This window comes from Trachurus trachurus, assembly GCF_905171665.1.
Source record: "Trachurus trachurus genome assembly, chromosome: 20".
Lineage (NCBI taxonomy): Eukaryota > Metazoa > Chordata > Actinopteri > Carangiformes > Carangidae > Trachurus > Trachurus trachurus.
This window is the reverse complement of record NC_139911.1, coordinates 11,418,075-11,440,172: the sequence shown is the minus strand read 5'-3', so window position 1 is coordinate 11,440,172 and position 22,098 is coordinate 11,418,075. Positions and strand designations below refer to the sequence as shown.

Here is a 22,098-nt window from a genome sequence, read left to right as displayed (position 1 = left end):
CGGCCACACTGTTAAGACATAGTATGCGTGCACACAAAGACTCTGTTTAGTCAATGCAGCATTATTGATCACTTGTCACTGGAAGGAAGGAACATGGCAGGGAAATCAATTACACATATGCAGTGTATAATCAAATTTCTGGAAAAGCGCTTAGCTAAGGGGAAATGTTGAACTGACACATAAGCTCTACGAGGAAATATCATTGCTGTATTGAACAGTATTCATATGAACTGAGAGTAAGGGATAGAGAGAGGAGAGAGAACACTCCAGCAGTGTAGGTAACGATCTGAGGGATAATAAGGGATACATAATTTAATATCTCTATTTATTCATTTAAGACCAGAGAGAAGGGAGATCATTACGTATTGATAGCTAATAGAGAAGATGGGTTTTGATTACTTGGAGGAGGCAGGGGTTTATCAGCGGCTTACTGCTGACTGCTCTCTCTAACGCGGTCAAGAGAAAGGGTCAGGCCATCTTCTCGTCTTGTCTTGTGGATCGGGTTGCTTACTGGTGGTCAAATGAAGCATTTCAAATGGTTGGTTAGTTGTAGCATTTGAGGTTTGGGCTGTTTTACTAGTGATGGGTGGCAGCGCTGGGAGTGAGCAGAGGAGTGAAGGTAATTTGTTGTGAGAGGAAGCTCAGTGAAATGTTATTTTCAATCAGTTTCAGAGGGTTTGCAGTTTGAGGATTTATCCTTTTCTTTGCAACTTTTGCAAATTAAAGGCCAGGAGTTAACTGTGCATTTACAGTCAGCGGCGACATAACACTTCATGGTCACTTCACTAAAAGTCGCCTATGGCAAAGTGTACAAATATCAGCCATCACCACTTCAAACCCAGCCAATAAGAGGCCACTGAGACTGGATGTACACTGATTTGATTTCAGAGACATCACATGGAGGTTTGGTGATCTAAGTGTGAGTTTGTACAGTAATGGAAATAAAATGATAATGAAAAAAAAAAAAAGATATTTTTTTTAACATAACACTAACTCTTTGCTGCTACAGTCCCGGTAGTCAGCTGGGAGCTGGAAATGAAACAGCTGCTTTCATTTCGTTCGGCTGTGTTTAGAAATATAATTTGCTGCCCAGTTGCATTAAGGTTTTTCACCTATAGGATGTGGTGCAGCCCGAGTGCCCCTGCCTGCCTGCTGCCTGCCTGCTCCTCCCTAAGTAGTATACAGCGGGACACTCCGCAGTTCGCTTATCCCGTTCCTTCCCGTTGCCTTTTACGCGCACGACGTCTGCAGCCTCAGTGATTCAGGGAGCCCGTCTTCACCGCACGTTGCAAGCTTTCTTGTTTTCTGTTTTTTGTTTTTTTTTATTTATTTGGATTGGATGAAGGCAGGACTCTTTACCCAGTGTTCCGATGGCGAAACAGCGCTGGTTCTCTCACGTTGAACATTTCTAGAGGGAGATATTCTCGCTTTTCTTTCTTCTTCTTTTCCTATACCCCGACTCATTTTCAACAAAATGCTGGACGCGCGTTCTCTGCGCAGCGTCCGCGGAGTGCTCTCTTCAGTCGTGGCCGCTTGACTAAAGGGGGATCCCGGCTCCCTTTTCATCCTCTACTCCCTCAGGAACAAGAGGAGTTTGCATGCAAAAGGTGGTTTATCTCGGCAAGGTGAGCCTCACTGTTTTCCCTCTGATGTTACCTTTTCATATGAACACTACTTTGAACTGTCGGGAACAGAATTTGTGCGTTTCCAGCTCCGACTGTGTGGACTGATTTCTAATGGAGGTGCAGGATTATGAAGGCATCAAACCCAGTGAACACAAAATACGTTGTAGCGTAACAGGTATGAATTTATAGAACTGCAGAACAAGTATAGATAGAGATAATCAGTGTGATGCCCCCTCTACACCCCTTAAGCTACACACATCCATATTATTATATGTGAAATAATGATAGTCTATAGGAAATTTATGGTGTTGTAATAATGCAGTGCTGAATGTAAATGTAAACTGTTGCATTCAGGAACAGCATCTTATTTTACACTGGAAATCTAGCTGTATTCTGGATTTAAAATGATTATCTGTTCAAGTTAATGATCAAATGTTCTATTATTTATAACTTTCCTTTAATTTTTTAATACTTATCCAAAGTGCACAGGACATTTCAGCCTCTGTGGTAAATTATAACTTCTACCCAGCAGCTGTTTTTCATGTGCAGGGGGTTTGTATTTGTGACTGTGATGCCAAGAGGAAAAAAAAAACAAATTGCCAATGAGGAGTTAAATCAGACTCCAGAAATCGCTGTCACATGCACCTCCTCCATCCAAACACTGATAACACATGAATGGATATCGGGGGTTCTTTCAGTGCATTTGTTTTCCTGAACCTACCACCGAGTCCCATTTTGAGCGATGGGCTGCATAGAAAGTAGTGCTTCGGCAGGAGTTCATTGCCTCCTTACAGCCATAACAGTGCAGGAGTGGAGTGCAAAGCAAAGCAGCCATATTGACTGTTAAAACAAAGTCATTGATTCTGCCTAACACCTTCTTAGAAATGTGATGAAAAGATCGATACCGTCGTGCAGCCGTTACTATTTTTGACTGACAACGCTGAGTAACAGGTGACTGATCTCGGCCACCTGAAGAGAGCTGATTTATTGTTCAATTTTGGCAATGTGCAGATGCATAATACTGTAATCTATCCCATTTCAGTGTTCTTATAAAGACATTGATTTAACTTGTGTGTCATCAGTCATCTCACAAACTATCTCTTTTGTCTTCTCAGCCATGGAGGGACTTGCCTAAAGAGGATCCTACATAATTTAAAATTTTTAGACTTTTTTCCCCCCATTTTCCTTTTTTTTTTTGTGTGGTCGTAACATCTTCCCAGTTAAGTCACCTTTTCAATCACCATGGCTGAGAGGCTTGGACCGGCAGGGCTCAAGCCCACCAACATCAATATCACTCCTTCGCTGCCCCCCGAGCCCATCGACATCATCCGCACCAAAGCCCGCTCCCGAAGAGTCCGCCTTAACGTTGGAGGTCTGAACCACGAGGTCCTGTGGCGGACCCTGGACCGGCTACCAAGGACCCGGCTCGGCAAGCTCAGAGACTGCAACACCCACGAGTCCCTGATGGAAGTGTGCGACGACTACAGCCTGAATGAAAATGAATACTTCTTTGACCGGCACCCGGGGGCTTTCACCTCAATTCTGAACTTTTACCGCACGGGCAAGTTACACATGATGGAGGAGATGTGTGCCCTTTCATTTGGCCAGGAGTTAGACTACTGGGGGATTGACGAGATCTACCTGGAGTCCTGCTGCCAGGCTCGCTACCACCAGAAAAAAGAGCAGATGAATGAGGAGCTGCGGAGGGAGGCAGAGACAATGAGGGAGAGGGAGGGAGAGGGAGAGTTTGATAACACCTGCTGCTCAGACAAAAGGAAGAAGCTGTGGGATCTCCTGGAGAAGCCCAGCTCCTCTGTGGCTGCCAAGGTAGGGAACCGAAACTGGAAGTGTGATTACACCGCCCCCATCTCACATTTCCTGTTCGCATTCAAAGCCGAACACTCGGCCTGGATCATGACACATTACATGCACACTTATTACCAACCTACTCCCACCTGTATAAAATAATCACGAATTCATCAATTTGAATCTTAAACAGCCTCATGTACTGTACTCTCATCAGGTGCTTTCTTGTGCCATCTGTTTGTTTTCCATCCCTTAAAGTAGCAACAGTTGTTGGGGTTGAATTAAATATGGAGAAGGCTGCGGCCACTGGGTGGAGAAGGAAAGGTGCAAGAGATTAGCAGTGAAGGTGGAGGTGTGACATACATACAGACGTCACTGTTAAGTCAAAGTTATAGTTGTGGCGCTGATCAAGTCGTAGTGGAATCACTGCAGGAGCTTCAGATTTACACTCTCGCTGCTTTGACAAAATAATTGGTAGGTGCGTCAGCTACGAGTGTTTTTCTTTGCCGGGATAAAGTATGTCAGTTCAGACCAGACCTGTCAATGGCTCGTAACATGGCACGACTTTTAGAGGGAGAGGTACAAGTGTCTTTTCTCGTGCGGCGCTACAGCTACAGTATTATGTGTCAGTCTCCCTGACTGATCGGATGCACCTCTGTCTTGGTGTGAGTGTGAGTCAGCGAAATGACAGGATGATGTCAAAAAGTTTCTTCTTTTTTTTTAATTGCATGAATACAGTTTCATCAGCTGTTTACTATATTCACTTATTACCACATTTATTCAATTTCATGGCGGGTGGAGGGAGTCATGAGTGTTTCTCCCTTCCCACGTACCACATGTTTAGAAGGAGTGCTGCTTCAGTACAGTTTTTACATTTGTACATGACAAATCTCACAGAAATGAGATGACTGTGAAGCAATGTCATGACTGTCCCCTTCTAAAAGTGATGACAGTGAGGATGACTCCCAACTCCTCCTCTTCCTCCTCTTCCTCCTACACCACCTCCACATTCCAGCCCCACTCTGACTCACTCCTCAATTAGGTAGGTCAACCTTGATGAAATCCAATCAGTGGTAATTTACGTTGGGTCTCCAGTATCCTGATCTCATCATCGGTCAGTGCAGGGCAGGGCTGGCCGGGATTATATTCCATGTCAGAGGATCATAAACACAGGGTCATATGTACTGTATGTATGTGTGTGTGTGTGTGAGACCAAGGCAGCATCATTCCCTTCCCTCTGAGTGAGAAATGCAGCTCTGCATGTGCTGTGTGCTGCATTGTTCTGAGCCCCGTTCCCCTTGAAGCAAATGATGTTCTCCTTTGGCCGAGACAGGTTGGAAATCATGGTAGATTTAATTTCAGACCCCTGGTGCCTTGTTCTAAATTTATAGTGCAGTATTACGCTTTAAAACACAGAAAAAAAAAATATTTTAATGAAACTAAACACTCAGCTTCTTTCATAGGGCTACTGCCCATGTTTTCTCTTCCTCCCTGTGCTGTCCCTGCATGGCTTGTTTTCCGTTAATCAACGACTGATTTGTGATTGACAGGGACCCCATCTCAGCTTAATAATTGTATGCAGCCTCCGTGGAGAAGTGGTATATCACATGAATCAATTATAAGGAGGCTGCCAATATCCAGTCTAAGGCAAACTCAGGTGATGGCAGTGGAGTAATTCGATACGCTTGGTGATATTTAAAGTGATTTACATCCTCAATACGGCCCTGATTCTGCAGAAACATCTCCGTATGTGCTGACCTGTTCACTATCTCATTTGAGTGTGTGGGGGAAGCCTGTGAAACCTTAAAGGGAAATCCCACCCTAATTCAAATTGCATTGACATTCTGCTGAGTGCTCTACGAGGAGAACTTGAACGTGACTCTAATGGCTCAGCCCCTGCGATCGCACCACGGTTATCCGCATGCTGAAAGAACACTTGGAAATAGACTGCCGGAGCTGCTCGACTGTCAGATGGCAGCTCCCCAAAGGTCAGGGAAGCCTTTCACTGTACAGTGAGAACCCTTGAAAGCCCTTGACCAAGTAAATGCCATTACTGGGTCGGTACATAGCCGTGTGCTTTTACACGAAGCAACCTGAGCCCTTTATCAAATGCATTCCCAGACCCAGATTCTCCTGGCACACTTCTATTCTCTCTCCCACTGTGTCTCTTTTTCCTCTTGGTGCCTTTGTTTTCCTCTCACGCAGCCTTAAACAGATATTAAAACCCATTGTGCTGCATTATGGCACCTTTGGCCCTCGCTGCCCTTAAATAAAGGTTAAGCATGAGAGGACTGACCTTTTCAGCAGGGTCAATCAAGCTAGGATTACAATCATCAGCGATAACAGCGGCACATGCTTTAGGAGCACAAGGCCTTTGCAGAGCCGGGGGGGGGGAAAAATGCAAACGACGCAGACGAAAAATAAATAGAGAAAGGTTTATTGAACACAGCACAGAGGTGTTCAGAGAGAGCCACAAGTGAAGGAGGAGGAGAGTTGGCGGAAAAAGATAGTGACAGAGGAAAGCCCTGAGAGAGAAAGAGAGTGATGTAAGAGGTGCAGTCATGTAAGTTACGCTTCAGGATGCTGAGCTGGATCTTTGCAAACCTTTTCGCAATGAATAATAAATGAAATGGTCAAAACAAAGAGGACACAGGCTAATGCAGTGGCCTCTCTGTGTTACTGCGTGACTTTTGGTTGAGTGGCCCTTCCAGCGAGCGAGCGAGCGAGCAGGCAAGCGAGGAGAAGGAGGAGCAGAGAATCGTTTTGTGTCCACTGTGTATTTGGTGTTCGACATGTCACAGGTGAACCTCCAGGTTTATGTCGCAACAACAGCCTGTGAGCTTCTATGCTGTTCAGGTTTTTTTTTTTATTATATTCCCCACATGATATTTAATTAAAAATGTAAGTGTCTGCACAGCTTACAGCCACCGGTAAACGACTGTAATGTGCTATTAAATTACATCAGAATTCTGCAGCAGTCATGTTTAGAAGGAATCTCAGACGGACGTTTCCACTGTTTTCTTACTGTGGGCTATAATTTCTATTAATCCAGTACAACAGTGTCATCCTTGATATTGAGCCAGGAGGATTTGTGCTGCCCTGACCCTCTTTTGTTTACAATGAGTCATGGGTGTAGTCGTACAGCCAATGCACTTAGCACGAGCTCATACACAGAAGCCATATCCAAATTACCGGATAGCTTTTAAGACTCCCAGTGAATTACTGACTGACTTTTTCCCTTTGATTGTATCCCCGTGTGAAAGAATTATCACTACCGATCATCGTCCCTGCAGACACCAATCACGGCGCATGTAAATGTTGCTTGTAAAATGTACTTTGGACGCTGCCAGTGTCATGGAAACGTGATTGAGATGCCTCTTGTTTGGTTCCTTCTGTGTTCAGATCAACAGAAAGTGTGTAATAGATGTTACCTCACAACAAGTGATTCAGCGAGAGCTTTGACATTAACATACGAGTCAAGCTGTGTTCCTGGCGTCATAAATGAATGCTGCGAGTTGGTCCGTGGATGCCTACAGTGCTGCCTTTTAATAAATGTATGGTATAGTTTGCAAGAGCTGCATCTTTTTTTTTTTGGTATTTTGATTAGCGCTCGTACAAAGCCCCAAGATGAACTGTTTGGAATATTATGAAATATTAAAACCGTAATACACCAATTTCTCCAAGACAGAAATCATTCCCCTGTTAAGGTTTTCTCCACTTTAGAGTCCTCTCAGTCTGAGCAGCCCTGGAAAATAATGGCCGAGGATCCAGAGCATTTTAAAGAGATCAATGTTTCTACTTGCCAGACATTTCAAGTTGGGTTTTCTGCCTCCCTCTTTCTCTCTCTCTCTTCCCTACATCAGCCATGTCCAGCCCCGTGCTTGCTCTTAATGTGGATGTGCACCATTACTCTCGACTTTATCTAATAAGCTAGTCTAGCTAGTGGGAATGATAAGCAATGGGTCTGCATGGGTGCTGCAGACTTGTGCTGTTTGGTCCTCCCACGCTTGGAAGCAGCCAAAGTCGGCCCAGCACAGACACTGTTGTTGACGATGACACAATGTGGGGAAGCTGTAGCATGATGAGCTACTGTAACAGACACCTGAAATGCCAATCTCATGGAACGCCAGCGGTGCCATAGTCATCCGTCTTGATGCGATGCAGGAGCAAACATGCATGATACACGCTGTCCACTTTGTCGCGCTGATTGATTTACAGACTTGTGGATATGTGAGACTGCAGGAGTGACGGTATAAATGCGTAGCCGCAAGTGTGACATGAGCAAATTCAGTTAGCATACAAGGAGAAAAAATGAATGAGTGAGTTAAGAGGCCTTTAGTCAGCATGAAGACAAAAGTTTTATAGAGTAAGTTTCCCTTTGGGTGAAATTCAAGCCCCAGGTTTGTGAACTTGTGTTTTGCTATCATCCTTTCTCCTCTCCGTGAATTGTGGTCAGTCTTCAGAAGGTTAAATCAATGATCATTGGAATTTTATGGAATTTTATGTTCTCAGCCTGCTGGGCAAATGTATTGTCGGTGTTTTTTTTGCTTATTTTGTGAAAAACTCTTCCCACTGGATGCTGACCTAGACTGCTGTGGTGCTAGGAGATCAGATTTTATTTTAGTGCGTGTGTGTGTGGAAGTGGTTTTCAATCAGTATTCTTTAAATAATTTAACCGCTTTTCAAGCCAGTTCTTTCTCTCAGTGTGATGCATCTGTGGTGCAAGAAACAGAGCATCTGATAATAAGCCCAACCTGTAGGAGTTATTATTGTACTACATTATCTTATTTGGCCTTTAGCAACTTGTCAGGATGTATTACAAGAGTGGAGTTTATCATTTAGGTAGAACACACCTTCTCCCCTCCTGCAGTCTCCTAGTTACATAAGCCTTCCACCAGGCCCTCTAATCAGTACAGCCTAGCATTTAGGCACCAGCACCTAAATCCTCTTTACCCTGCAATCATAATCAGATAAGAGTCAACCTCCTAGATTATAGGTGGCATGAGTTCTTATAGTGCCTGCATGGGCAGAGGCAGCAGCATTTATCATCTGGACGTTACAGGAGGACACACTTTATCCTGTCTCCCTGTCCACCACTGTCTTGCTTTTCCCTCTATAAGTCTACCGCCATGTAAGGATTATCTCAAGTATAAATCAGTTCGATAATAACTCACTCCTGATGACAAAGGGTTATTATAAGACCCTGGGGTTGAAAGGATAATGAAAGCTTTGGAAGGCCACAGAGACTAACAAGCAGCACCTCTCCTGAACTAATTTGACTCCTTCAAAATGCTCTCTGGCAGCAGTTTCATCAACAAACTGTGGAGATAACCTGCTGTTACTTACACATTCTCAGCTTTTTCTTCTCTTGCTTGAAGCATTCATAACCATGCCTTCTATTGTTTTCATGAAAAGTAGCTGATTTGTTATATATACAGAGAATACTCACTAGTTTGTTCTGCTATTTACTCACTCTAAACACGAATTTCCTCATATGGACAACAAACCGCACTAGCGCTGTAAGCAGTGGATGGAGCACTTTCCACTCTCCACAGTTTTGTTAGTGTTGTTGGAATTTATAGTGATGTTACTAAGCAGCAAATATCAACTTTCATAACAGTAGCGATGCGCGTTGGCATCTGTTGATATGGTGATTTTACATGGCTGTGAAATATAGAAACACTTTTAAAATCTACGAAGTGACATCCTGCAGCTCAAGATGTAACATGGGATGTGTTTACATTATATTTTGTGAGTTTACACTCATGCTGCAGATGGATTTCAGTCCTGCTGATAGTGCAGATGTATGAGCGTATGTACAAAAATAGAAATGTATGTGAGAAACACTACACAAGGGTAACATTAAATCAACAGTTCATCACATGAAAGCTATTTTTAATTTCAAATGCTCTGAACATTTGCACTTGTGAGATTATCACTAGAGGCAAACTACATCTCATTTGAGTTTACAGCAGAGGAATTGCAGGGCATTTAAAACGAAGAGGGAGTTAGGACACTGCAGGCCTTTATTGATCCAACTGAAGTGTTGTATCTGTGAATGTCACCTGCAGGGTTGAAATGTAGAGTTTAAGAAGTGAATGAGGCAGAGGAAGTTGTTGAAGACAAAGCAAGAGACAGTCCTCGGTGCTGCTGCCCCTCAAAAGTGATCCAATTAAATCGTGGTTGTGTACGGTTTTTAATTATTTCACAAATACTCGCTGATGTGTGTGTGTGTTGCGATTGGAAAGCACACATCCACAGTCTTCTATCCTTTTGCTTTGCTTGGCACAAGTAACACACTGCTGCTTTATTCCATTTTCGTGATTACCAGTGGGAACCCACATGCAGCGAAATTACAGCCTGGATGTAGCTCAGTGGCATTGGTGTCCCAAAAGAGCCTGCTGGCTTGTCTCAGGGCGTATTGCGCCTGACCATGCACATAGTGATTCATGAATGAAGACATCATTAAGTGAAACTCATGAAGCGTGGCTAACTAGAACAGCACAACGCTATTTTATCTGCACAGTTTAAGTAATAGAATAGTGTTATGGAGAACAACAGGCAAATGTGGGTGCAGCGGAACAAGGAAACTCACTTTAGCACAAAGTCTATAGTATAACCAACATGGCCAGTACAAGCCCGGGCTAATGAGCGGCCAGATGGTGTGAGAAGCCTGATGGCTGAAGTCTCATTAGTAATTCTACTGTCATCCCCAGAATACACCCTCACATTTTCTAACTGAACAAGTCTGTTACGTCTTGGGCGAAATTAAGATTGATGATATATCAATGACTTTCTCAATTAATCATATCATGTATAAGAGATTAGGAAATGGTGAAAAATGGTGCTCACACTTTCCAGGAATCAGAGTTGATGACTTTAGACTTTTTGTTTTGTGCAGGCAATAATACAAAACCCAAAGATATTCAGTTCACAACCAAATATTACAACAAAAAAACACCAAATATAGATTTTAAATGTGTCATTTTGTCACAGTAGTTGACTGAAATTATTATGATTTTATGAATTATTATTATGAAGTAACACGGATATTCTGATGCTGATGGTGTACAATATTTTGCTATTCACACATCCAGTAGAGACAGGGAATATTAGCTTTTTATAGCATTCCAATTTGTGCACCACTTATTAATGAAGATCTCATAATCATTTTCTTTGTTGCTCTTGTTTTGTTCTCAACCAATATCTGAAGGAAATATCAGGATCTTTAGCTGGTAAATGTTTTGTCAGGATTGTAAGCTAGCTGCTAACGAAGGTGAAGAACATACAGTGCGTTGTTGGAGTTTTTATACTGAAATGAGCGGCCTGCTGTAGCCAAAAACTGTACAATGTGAGCAGTGTGTGAACCAAAATAGTAAAGTTGTGGAAAAGAAAACTAAAATAGTGGATGGAAAGATGCTTAAAGCAGAGTCTGATGATAATCTCTGGTTAATCATTACAAGCAACTCCTTTCACATAGAAACAGCCATGTGATCCACGGTTAACATTAAAACTTTGTCTAGTGGAGGCCTACTTTTTCTTTCCCCAACATACTTTGTATTAGTTTCCCACATCATGCCTGGTCAGTGGTCAGTGTGCAAAAAAGTCTAGGAGATGTAAATTGGCAAAAAGCCGCAGGTCTGAGCACCATCAAAGCGAATCATAAATCCCACTGAAGGCTGGGAGTGGCTATGGACCAGTAGCGAGCGGCTGCACTGGCTGGCACTGCCACCCTGAGTGACACTCTGGGTAAGAGGCTAATGTGTTCCTTCCTTCCTCCTGCTTCCCTCATCTCCCCTCCTGTCCCCTCCATCGCCGCCTCTTGTTAGGTTTGCTCACCCTGTCTTTTGCTCTTCCCCCCCCCCCCCCCCCCCCCGTCCCAGAGAGCGCTGGAAAATAGGGGGAGATGGAGAGAGGACAGGGGCTGGAAGAGAGTCATCATTCTAAACGCTATGAGCACCAGGTCTCTATTACGTGCTTCAGTGATCCCTCCCCTACACACACCAACACACACTATGTACTCACCGCTCACAGCCAGTCTTCCACATCTTTGCACATATACACACATTATACCCTCGGTAAGTGCAGCACAGAAGCGTCTCGTAATACTGCTGAGCCAGCTTTCTGTTGGGTGCCACACTGTTGTCTCCCTCGCTCTCTCCCCGCCACCTCTTTTTCCTTTTTCAATACCTCTGACCTCATCTCGTATTCCACCCTCCCTTTACATTTTCTTTTTCATCACCACCACCACCCTACAATCCTCAATTTCTTCTCATAACTTCCTGTGCCCTTTCATCTCTCTGCTCTGTTTTCTCGTCCCCCTCACATTTCTGTCTTCATTTCCTTGCGGGGTGAGAGCTGAATTGTGATCCTGCTCACCCTTCCATCTTGGAAGCAGTGACATGCCAGTGCATTGGTATTCATTGTGGTGTTTTTTTTCCTTTCTTTTTCTTCTTCTTTTTTTTTACATTCAGCCCTTAATCAATCATATTTCAGAGAACTACTTGTTCAGGTGTCTGCACTTCCTGTGTGCTACCATGAGCTACGGCTGCAGAGGTGCTCTGCTGTGTCTTGATATGAGAGGGGAAAAGAAGGTGTGTGAATGGATTTACATGCTCTGAATGCACAAGCAATCCAGACACCTTGAAAAAAGATAAGAGGAGAGAAACAAAAACCAAGCGATGCATTTTGAGAATCCTCACAAAGAAGAGGGACTATCCTCTGAAGCCAGAGTCCTGGCAGTCCTCTGCAACCTAGAAAACCCCCCAAGGAGCTCTAGAGAGTGAAAACAGGAATCAGTAATCAACTTCATTTTACTTGTTTTCACTGAAATACTGTGTTTGCGTAGTTTCCATGGTGACCGTGTTGTGCCATGGTGACTTATTGACACCCAGGGAGCAATTCATCTCTATACAGGCTGTGTGAGAGGCTGAGCAGCTGGTACCTCAGCCCCCATAACCAAACCCCTGATGCAAATGGAAGGGAAACGCCTGGGCTCCACATTATCAACGCAGTTCACGTCCGGCTGACTTCTTGCCCTCGGTTCGCATGCCTCTCCATTGGGATGCTGAGGTGTCTTTGGTAATTTTCAGTTTGTGTCATTCCTAGCGAATGCTTCATTAGTTCTCAGTGACACAGGAACGACCTCGTATCAGCATAGTGTGCGTGTGTAAAATGAGTTTCACTGTCATATATACTGCCATATGCAGTAGGCGTAAAAAATACATTTAACTTTGACTGCACCAAAATGTAATGACCTGTTTTCTTCTGTTTGAGAGTGTGGAGGCAAAAGAGAGCAGCAGGCGAGTTGGATTTGTGTTTATGTGAAAGAAAGGAGAAGAAGAATGGTCTTTCTGACGGTCTTGTGGCGCAGCTCTCCGGGCCAATCACAGTCTCCAGAGTGTCAGCAGCAGTAGTGGGACTTTCTTTTGCTATAGAAGATATTAATGAAAACCTGGGCTCTATGAAGGAGCCTCCGAGGACATGTGAGAGAAAGGAGACGGAGACAGAGCAGATTAGTGGGAGGTTGAAAGGGGTTGAAGCCACTTGTTAGCCACCGCCTCATAGATACTGGGTGATGGAGTAGAAGCTATTGTGATTGGACAAACACATCTCTTCGCATTTTCCCTCTCATCAACACCACCGCCCCCTCCTTCTCCTCCTCCTCCCTAGTCTTTGGCTTTTCCTGTCCTCTTCCTATTTTAGCTCCTCTGTTGGACTGCCTCCATTTTCATACACCGTCTTCCCCTCTTTCTCGCTTTCGCTTTTCTCTTGTGTCATCGCGCTGTTGGCGTCACTGTGGGCTGTGCTGCCAGCTGTTTGCTGTCTCCCACCACCCCAGGAAGTGACAGAAAAAATTATTTTATCTCCCGCTCTTTGTTGCGTTATGTGGGCCTCCCACGTCTTCTTCTGAACCACGGGAGTTCTTCTTTGCTGACCACTAACTCTGCCTTTCTTCAAGTGCTTTAATGCATCTTAAATTTCACTGATCCCCTATCTGTCATGCAGTCTGCAGTGCATCGTATGAAACGGTGTATTCCCATATTCAGTCAGAAACCGCTGGCAGATATTTCTGCTTATTTTGAGAGCTCTTCTGCTTATTTGAGATATGTTTCTGTCTTGGCATGGTCCACCATTTTGGTCCAGACTAGAATATATCTCAGCTACTGCAGATGCTGAGACTTGCAATGCTTGTTAAATTAATGATATTCCCATAAACCTTAGGTCTGCTTTGTATTCAATGCTCTTTAGCCAATGTTAGCATGCTAACACACTAGAATAGAGTTCTAGCTAGCTTAGTCACGGTAAGAAAAGAAACAAAGTAAAACTTAAATAAAACAATTATTTCAGTAAATGTTTTTTTAATACTAAATTTAAAACCGGTTTCATTTCACCATTTTTATTTTATTTTATGAATTTATACACTCATTTTGTTGGGATCGTGGTTCAAGTGGTGGAACAGGTCGGCTGCTGATTTCTGGGTTGGCGGTTCGATCAAGGTTGCAGCAGGAAGGCCATCCAGTTTAAAAATCTACACCAAATCAAATATGCAGTGATGGCTTGCTCTGGGACTCTCAGGAGCAGCAGGAGGACAATTATGACAACTAACTTATTTATGATTTGATCACTAAAGGTAGTCTTTCAGAGAGCAGGGTACTTCCACTGACTAAAACCTTTCTGTAGCTCAAACGTCACAGCTCTAGTCCACATGACAGTTGGCAAATGAGTATAGCTTTGCCATGTTCTGTTAACCCCAGTCTTCCTTCCCTAGTCATTCAGTTTCCTTCCAAGCCATTCATGATAATAGTGAGTCGGTCAAACTCATCACTAAATGTGCCTTCAACTGGAACTGTCCATTTGTGCGTCTAGTCAGGCGAGGTGACAAGAGACATTGATACACTGCTTTAGCTCCCTAATTGTATGATTGTAATCAGCTTACTGCCATTGGAGGCAAGGATGTGCCTTTGGGCTGGCTTGAGGGCACACAGGGACTAAGGCACACTCTCAAAACATGTGACCCTTGTCAATGTCAGGAAGCCAAGCAGCGGGCCAAAAGATCAACGTCTGACATGCCTGAAAGGTCACACTGACCTCTGGTTCTCTGCGGTGCATGTGTCTAATGTGGATGTGGTCGACTTGAGTACAGCCATTTAACATTTAAAATAAGTGCGAGCATATTGTGTTTTGACAGTTTTGAGAGGCACAGTAATGGTGGAAATCTTTTCAAGAGGAGACTTAACACATCGCAGCACAAATTGTCTTTGTGTTTTTATGAGCTTCCGCCACCTGGAGAAGAACCTGTGCTCAATCACTGCAGGATCAGGGAAGATTTGGGTCTGTTGGGTGATGACATTTCGTTGAGGCCTTGCCAATCGATAGGATGACTCTCAAGTATTGACCGGTGTGCTGAAAAGCCCTCCTGTCTCATTTTCTTGCACAGTACAAGTTGTGTCGTATGTACAGTGCAAGTGTCAAACATCGGCGGCAACGCACGCAATGGCTGTACTGGTGCTTTTTCACACTTATGTTCATGATATTTGCTGTTTCACTCCCTTGGCTGCGGCACATATTGTGTATTTATGTCTGCACCTGGTGCTGCTTTAACAGCCTCTCGGTTCTTTTCTTCATGCTTGTTTGTGATTCACCTTCAGTGACTCACTGTTAAGCTGATTCTCTTTATACCCATCTTTGATTATCTACATCTCTCGTGTGAAATCTGCTTGTTCACCTTCTCCTCGCTGCCCTTCATTTCACTTCGACATCCTCCAATCACTCAACCGTGCTCCCAAATCACTTGTTTCCTTCTCAGCCCCCTCTCTTCCTCCTTTATTCTCATACTAAACTCATACTCATAGGACTTCCCCTAACTATTTTTGTTTAATTTGCCGTGTATGCTTTGCCAGGTTTCTGCCAAACCCACTGTTAGTGTGAATTCTACCCTGCATCTGGACTTACAGGTGCTGGCGACTCTTCCTGGCCCAAACCCAACTAAAGATTTTAAAGTATACTTCTTTTGCCATAAATCCTTCTTAAGTAGCATGACAGTATCTAAAGGCCACCTAGCACTCTTAAGCATCCCTAGTTTTCGCCTCCTGTTCCAACTTAATGAATAAGGTGTCTGAAAGCGAATAACAATACTAATGTTGATGGATGACTGTTGATACAAGGCAAAGTAGCACCGGCCTTTGTCACATTTCCAGTGTTGCTATTCTCGCCTTTTTGAGTGGTCGCTTTCATCCGCGATGCTCAATGTCGATCTGCTCTATTTGAATCACACTAATACCACTTTAAAACTGCATTAATGCTGCCATAAAAGTAATCTTATGTCACAGATAGCCATGATAAAGCTCAGTATTAAAAATACCTAAGACCCGCAGTACTTAGAGGGAGATGTCGCCTCTAAAAATACACAACAGGCGGCCAGTGCCACCACACTACTCCAACACATGAGAGTGAGAGTAAACAACAATGTGCAATCATGCAAAGAATAAAACCTAGAAATTGAGATTTTCTCTTTTGTGGTTAGTCTTGGGGAATACAGGGAGAGATTAAGAGGTCTCATTTAAACATATAGCTGCATTGTGAATGAGTAGAGGCTAATGCGGATTATAATATGAAGCATTAAATCGGTTAAGGCAGTGATTCATCCGCCCTGCATGATTCATCTCCTGTTATTACTTCAATATGTATTTATTCCCTTTCTTCACATGTCGCTGCTGATGAAAGCCATGCTGTTTAATTTCTGTTAAATTCAGACGGGACGATGTGGACGTTTATGAAGTGACACACTTGCAGGGTGACCTTTTTAGCAATGTATGCGTCTGTGTGTCGGAGCGTGCGTGCCTCGGAAGGCGGCTTAATTTAATTTTTAAGTTGGGCTCAATCAGCAGCGCATATACGCACAGGCAGCGAATGAGGATTGCTCAAACAAGCCAGATGAAAGACAAAAAAAGATAACACGGTGTCAGTTTCATTGCCATTCCAGAGATGACAGTTTCTCTCACTTGAAAGATCACCTCGGTCTCAGGCAGCTGAGGAAGAGCACAGGGATGTATTCATCAAAAGACTTTGATCATTTATCTGTATTTCGTTTGACGTGGCAGTTTATTTGACATTAAAACATTTATTTATTTTTTGTTTCCCTGTCATTTCTCCACTTGAGATTCGCCTCCTCCACTTTCTTCTTATATCTATGGGTTTACCCTCAGATTTACAGCTTCATACAGCTGATGGATCTCTGCAGAGGAATGCGTCTGGAGCAACAGCACACACTTTGGCAGTGGAAAGTTGTGACAGAGGAATGCTGTTTATGTTTAATAGTTTAAAAGTTTAATAAATATTAATTTAGTAATGTTTACCATTTTGGCATGTTTAAGAGGTGCCGATTTAATCACAGCTGTGTAATTTGTCTGACTGAACACAAAAAAATTCCACAAATGACTCTTTCCTAATTGAAAACCTGAGTCCGTCTTCTTGCGAGGATTAATGCTGGTGCAGAGATGTGTAAATCCAGCCTCCTGTCTGACTGACTGACAGTCAGACACACCCCCCAACCTGATGTGCTGCTACCCTAATCCCTTCTGACGACACCACAGAGTCTAAGGACAGAAATTAACAGCCTTGTTGCACAGTGTCGGCCGCGGCGTCCTGCCTGCCTGCCTGCCTGCCATCGCTGTGATCACATGCCCATGATGATGACGAGTCAATTAGCATTGCTGACATATATCAGATTAAGGCTAAACAGAGCCGAAGGCAGGCTCATTAAAACGGTTGTCTGTTTGGTTTGTCTAGTAGAAAGCCAAGTAGAGGCTTAATGGAGGAGGGGAGGAGTTACTGAGGGACACAGGATTGCCGGGGTTCACAGCCTAATCTCAATGTTTGGCTTCAGTCTGTTTCCGGGGCTGAACAGCAATCAGGAAACAGGGGAGGTACAGGTAGAGGTGGAGGTGGTTTTTACTTACAATCCAAGCTCCTATGATCAAAATCTGTTGTAACAAAATGTGAAAGGTGTCACAAGGGACATTATCGCCCATTTCTATAGTTTCCCTTAAAGCTGCTGAGCTTTCCAGCAACAGTTGCCACTGCTCTCAACAGTATTGTGTAAAACCCAAACAACCAACAACAGAGAGACAAACTTTATGGCCAGTTGTGAGCAGCATTAGCATTTAGCTGCTAAAAAGCTAGATACTTCCCTCAGGAATTGGTGGAGACCAAAACAGAGAGAGTTAGCTTACTATTGAAATCTATAAATGCATGATTATTTACTAGCACATCAGCCATACTATACCATAACTATGCCTTATATACTATCCCAATATCCATTTTCTTTTTGCTATGTAAGACATTTTGAAGAAATCAATCATTTTACTCTCGTTTTGAGGCTATTATTCAGACAAATATGCAGAGACATCTGACATGTGTAGATCCATGCATGTCTTTTTGTTTTTGTCTGTGTGATAATGTGTGTTTATATGCATGCATGGTGTAGGATGCCCTGCATGCCTGCAGAAAGCCGCCTTCTAGGGAAAGACGCAGCTTACACAGCCTGCAAATTACATTAGTGCACTCTACATGTGTGTATATGGTATGCATGTGTGTGTATGACTGTGTTGGAGTGCAAATGCAGCACACTGTATCCATTCATGTAGAACACTGCATGAGCAGCATCATGCAAAGTACGCTGCAATTCAAGCGTACTGCAGTGAGCGAGGAGCTCCATTCATAAGAATATATTGAATTCAGTCTCGGTAGAAAATGTCAAACAAATTTCCTTTCCTTCTTTGTCCTTTAGATTAAACATGAGCTCTGGATGAGCTAACATTTTGCTAAGATGTTATTTTTTTCTCTGAATATGAATAGTATGGTAATGAAATCTCAAATCTTATCAGCTGCAGATATCTCTGCTCTGACAAAGCACTCATTCACATCTGACAAGAGAAAGTGAAGTACTATTCTAAAAGAGGAAGTAGTAAGGCAGATGTACTTTGATATGAAATATTGATATCCTGGACAGCCTGGAGTTTTGGCTAAAGATAAAATTGAAAGATAGAGCAAGGACGGGGAAATACCATAGGCAGAGAGAAAGACAGAAGGGGGGGGGGGGTGAGGTACAGTGTGTCAGTATCAGACTGCAGCAGTCGCAGAGATAAAAGCCTATTATGAACAAGTGCGGAAGACACAGCTCCAGTTTAAGCCAGAGCTTTGGTTAAGGTTGTGACTCTGTGACCATAACAGTGAGGCAGCTCCGATTTTTACTGATAGCTTCAGGGCTCCTCTCTCTTCTCCTCTCCTCTCCTCTCCTCTCCTCTCCTCTCCTCTCCTCTCCTCTATCCTCCTGCAGCCAGACTCCGAGAGTGTTTGTTGCTAGGCCACATAGAAGACTGAACATGGAAGAAAAGCACACTACTGAAGTACAATCAATAGTTCCTAAATAATTTCCTTACTCTATTTATTTGATGTTTGCTTCGATCCAACAGCTTCATCAATATGGCTGTCAAATGAAGTAATGTTGTATTTGGCCATGTTTAGCTGGCTACTCCCCCTCTCTGCTCGACCAGTGCAGATTGAGGTAAATGTTTAATGACCATGTGTGCTCGGTCCGTCCCTTGAAGTGTACCACTCTTTGCGTTGCACATGTTCCACTCCTCAACAGAGAGCCTGCTCTTCCCATCTATGGGTAGCTGCAGAGTAATCTCCCATCTTACGCATGTCCCCTTCTTCACGTGAACAGGGAACAAAGTGTGTCCGGCTGAACAGATCCACAGTGGGAGTATGTAGTCTGGAACTGGGAGCGGTGTGCCTGCACCGTGTGTGCATCACTTTATTGATGCTATAAAACAACAGAACATTGATTGTTTACATCCCCTTTTATTTCCTTCCTTCACGTTCTTCATCTCTTTCCAGGCTGCTACTTTATCTGTCTTTCTCTTCTTCTTTTCTGCCCTTGATGCCAGTCCCTTTTTCTGGCCTCTATTTGCTTCCACCCACACGCCCACCTACTATCCTCTAGCTCCTCTCTCCAGCAGAGAAAACTGCCCTGCATTTCACTTCTCCCCTGTGGAGGACACTGCATGTAACCTCTTACCATCCCAAATAGTACGCTACCTTTCAACTTAATTAATATTTGATAAAATTGTATCCAACCATTTCCCATCAATTTCAGGCATTTGCATTCGTTGATGTTTTGTTTGTGTTTTTAAATGTCATCCTGCTTGTGTTTGTTTGTGTGTGCATGCTCTACCCCTGAGTGAACTTTAAATGACAAATCCACAGGCCTGTGCATTAAGAGTGCAAGTCATCCCACCACCTAGTCTGACGCTACCTCGTAAGACAACTTAGGCAAATTAGCAAGTGAGCCGTGCGTGTGCCGGTACTAATCTGGCATAAACATAGAGAGGGCTATTTAAAGTTCAGTTTCCACTGCGACAAGTCAAATTTAGCACAGCTACAGAAGAGTATGGATATCATTTCATCATCCTGATAACTTAATCCCTTTTTTGTGTAGTCATGCAAAAGGCAGAGATGGAGCGGATGGACCTGGAGGTTGGGTGGATGTGTGTGAATAAGATCATGGAACTCCGGTCAGAGCAGAGCAATAGGAAAATACCCACATAATTGTGGAGATACGGGGAACGTGATGGAGGGGGAATGACTCTGATAGTGATGGATGACAACTTGTGTTTATGCTTCTGGTTAAAACAGAGTTTTTGAAAAATGTTCAGAGGGAATGTGAAACTTGTCTGGGGTTAAAGTTGAATCGGCTTCAAAGGAGGCAGCGGGAGTGCTCGACTCAGATAGTGGGGTGTTTAAACACAACGCACTCCCACACAACTGCTTCCAAGAAGCTGAACAACCCAGTGAAAGTGATGTTTACTTTACTCCAAAATACGCTCTCGGGCTACGGGGGGGATGTGTGTATAAGTTTATGTCTATGTGCGAGTGCAGACTACACATTTCTCCGAGCCGTATCACTGCGAACAGTGGCACTGATTAGCATTTAATCAAGACTTCTTTTTGCTTCAGTTCTCATTTGACTTTAATATAATTATGCTTATATCCTGATGCGGGGCTATATCATTGACGGGGTGGAGCGCATTTACTGTAGCTCAGAAAAAGATGGTGCAGTGTTGAGGTGGGATATGGGGAGAAGTGATGAACTGTGGCATAGAAAACAACATGTAAATGTGGGCACGTAAGATATAGAGGAGGAGAGGCGTAGAGAGGGAGATCAGAGAGAGCAGCAGGAAGTGAACGAGAGATGAGAGAAGGAAACGGGAGATGGTGGGATGGAGGGTGGAGGGACTAATGTGTCCTTCATGGCGTGAGGCTGGACAGAAATGGCTCAGTGTGGAGCTAAATTGACTCCATTACAGGAGCAGCGCACCGGAAAGCATCAGTGACATCACCCGCCCATCCCAGACAGGCAGTTACAACTCTCATAGGGAATAGATGTGGATGGGAGCAGCAGCATATCTGCAGGATGCAGCAACCACCGTGGTTTAGGCGTGTTTACTGCCGCTTTGCATGTTCTACACGTGACACCGAGTAGGGGGGGAAAACAACATGTAAGATAAAATTGCCTCATGCTGGTGAGGCAACAAACACAGTAAACAAGGAATTCGACAACAGATATGAGTGATGCCGACGAAGAAGTGTGTTTCACTCTGCACGCTGATGTAGTTTGTGAAACATGAGGCTGTTTGATTTTTTTTTTCTTTTCAATTCATCTCGCGTGTGTGTGTGTACTGCACGATGTGATGATATTAACCTTCCCACACAGGTATGCGTGTGTGTGCTCAGACCAAAGATGATGAACCTGCTGGGTCACAGCTCGGCTATTTGCAAAAATTCAAATTCAGTAACCTCATGTTTGAAAAAAAAAAAAAAAAATGAAACACACAGGTTGTATATCCATAATTCAGCCATTTGAGCTTCATTCATCACCTTTCCGTGTATGTCTGCTGAAATTACAGCTGCAACTAACAATTATTCTCATGATTTATGAACCTTGGAATTATTTTCTCAGTTACTCAATTATTGTTTTGGTCTATAAATGTCAGAACAGTAATTGTTTTGTCTGACCAGCAAAATATTTAACTTTGCAGTCATGGAAAATACCAATTAGTTTTCCATCAATCAAGGAATCAATGACTTGGTTGTTCCAGCTCCATCTGCAGTTGTTGTGCAGATTTCTGTCCAAATTAAAGACACTGAGACTATTGTAATTGAATTCTAACTTGACACAGTTAAGGCGACTTTGCGATATGTCTTCTAAAAATATAAAAAACGAATATAATGATACAGGGAAAAACAATCTTACTGATATTTTTATTCTGACTTAAACCACATCTATAAGCCTGTAAGACAGAGCACCTAGTGTGCATTGTGTCTTCCTGTCACCACATCACCTTATCTGGACAAACACATGGTACATAAGACTGTAGCTGCTGAATCTGTCTGTGTGTTAGCCTGTGTTTCGGAGAAGACAGGTGCAGGGTTCTGCACAACACATTCAACCATCAACACCTACACTAAAAGAAAAAGCGACTCAATACAAAATGCAGTTAAAATTCTGGCCTAAATCCTACCTGCCAGCTCGGATCAACAGCAACTCGCTGGAATCCATATTGGCTCTGCTCCTCTCTGTGTCGGATTGCTCATGCTCTGG

The 22,098-nt window shown here is 43.4% G+C and overlaps 1 protein-coding gene across 1 annotated transcript in view; it reads left to right on the top strand.

Annotated features, from left to right (window-relative positions):
• Positions 1–2,867: 2,867 nt before the first annotated feature.
• The window catches only part of kcnb2b (potassium voltage-gated channel subfamily B member 2b), a gene marked incomplete at both ends in the record, with an annotated part of 72,998 nt that continues 53,767 nt past the window's right edge, over positions 2,868–22,098 (top strand). Inside the window, one exon of the mRNA XM_083995087.1 lies at positions 2,868–3,452. Coding sequence (XP_083851213.1) covers positions 2,868–3,452 — 585 coding nt within the window. The remainder of the gene's footprint in view (positions 3,453–22,098) is intronic.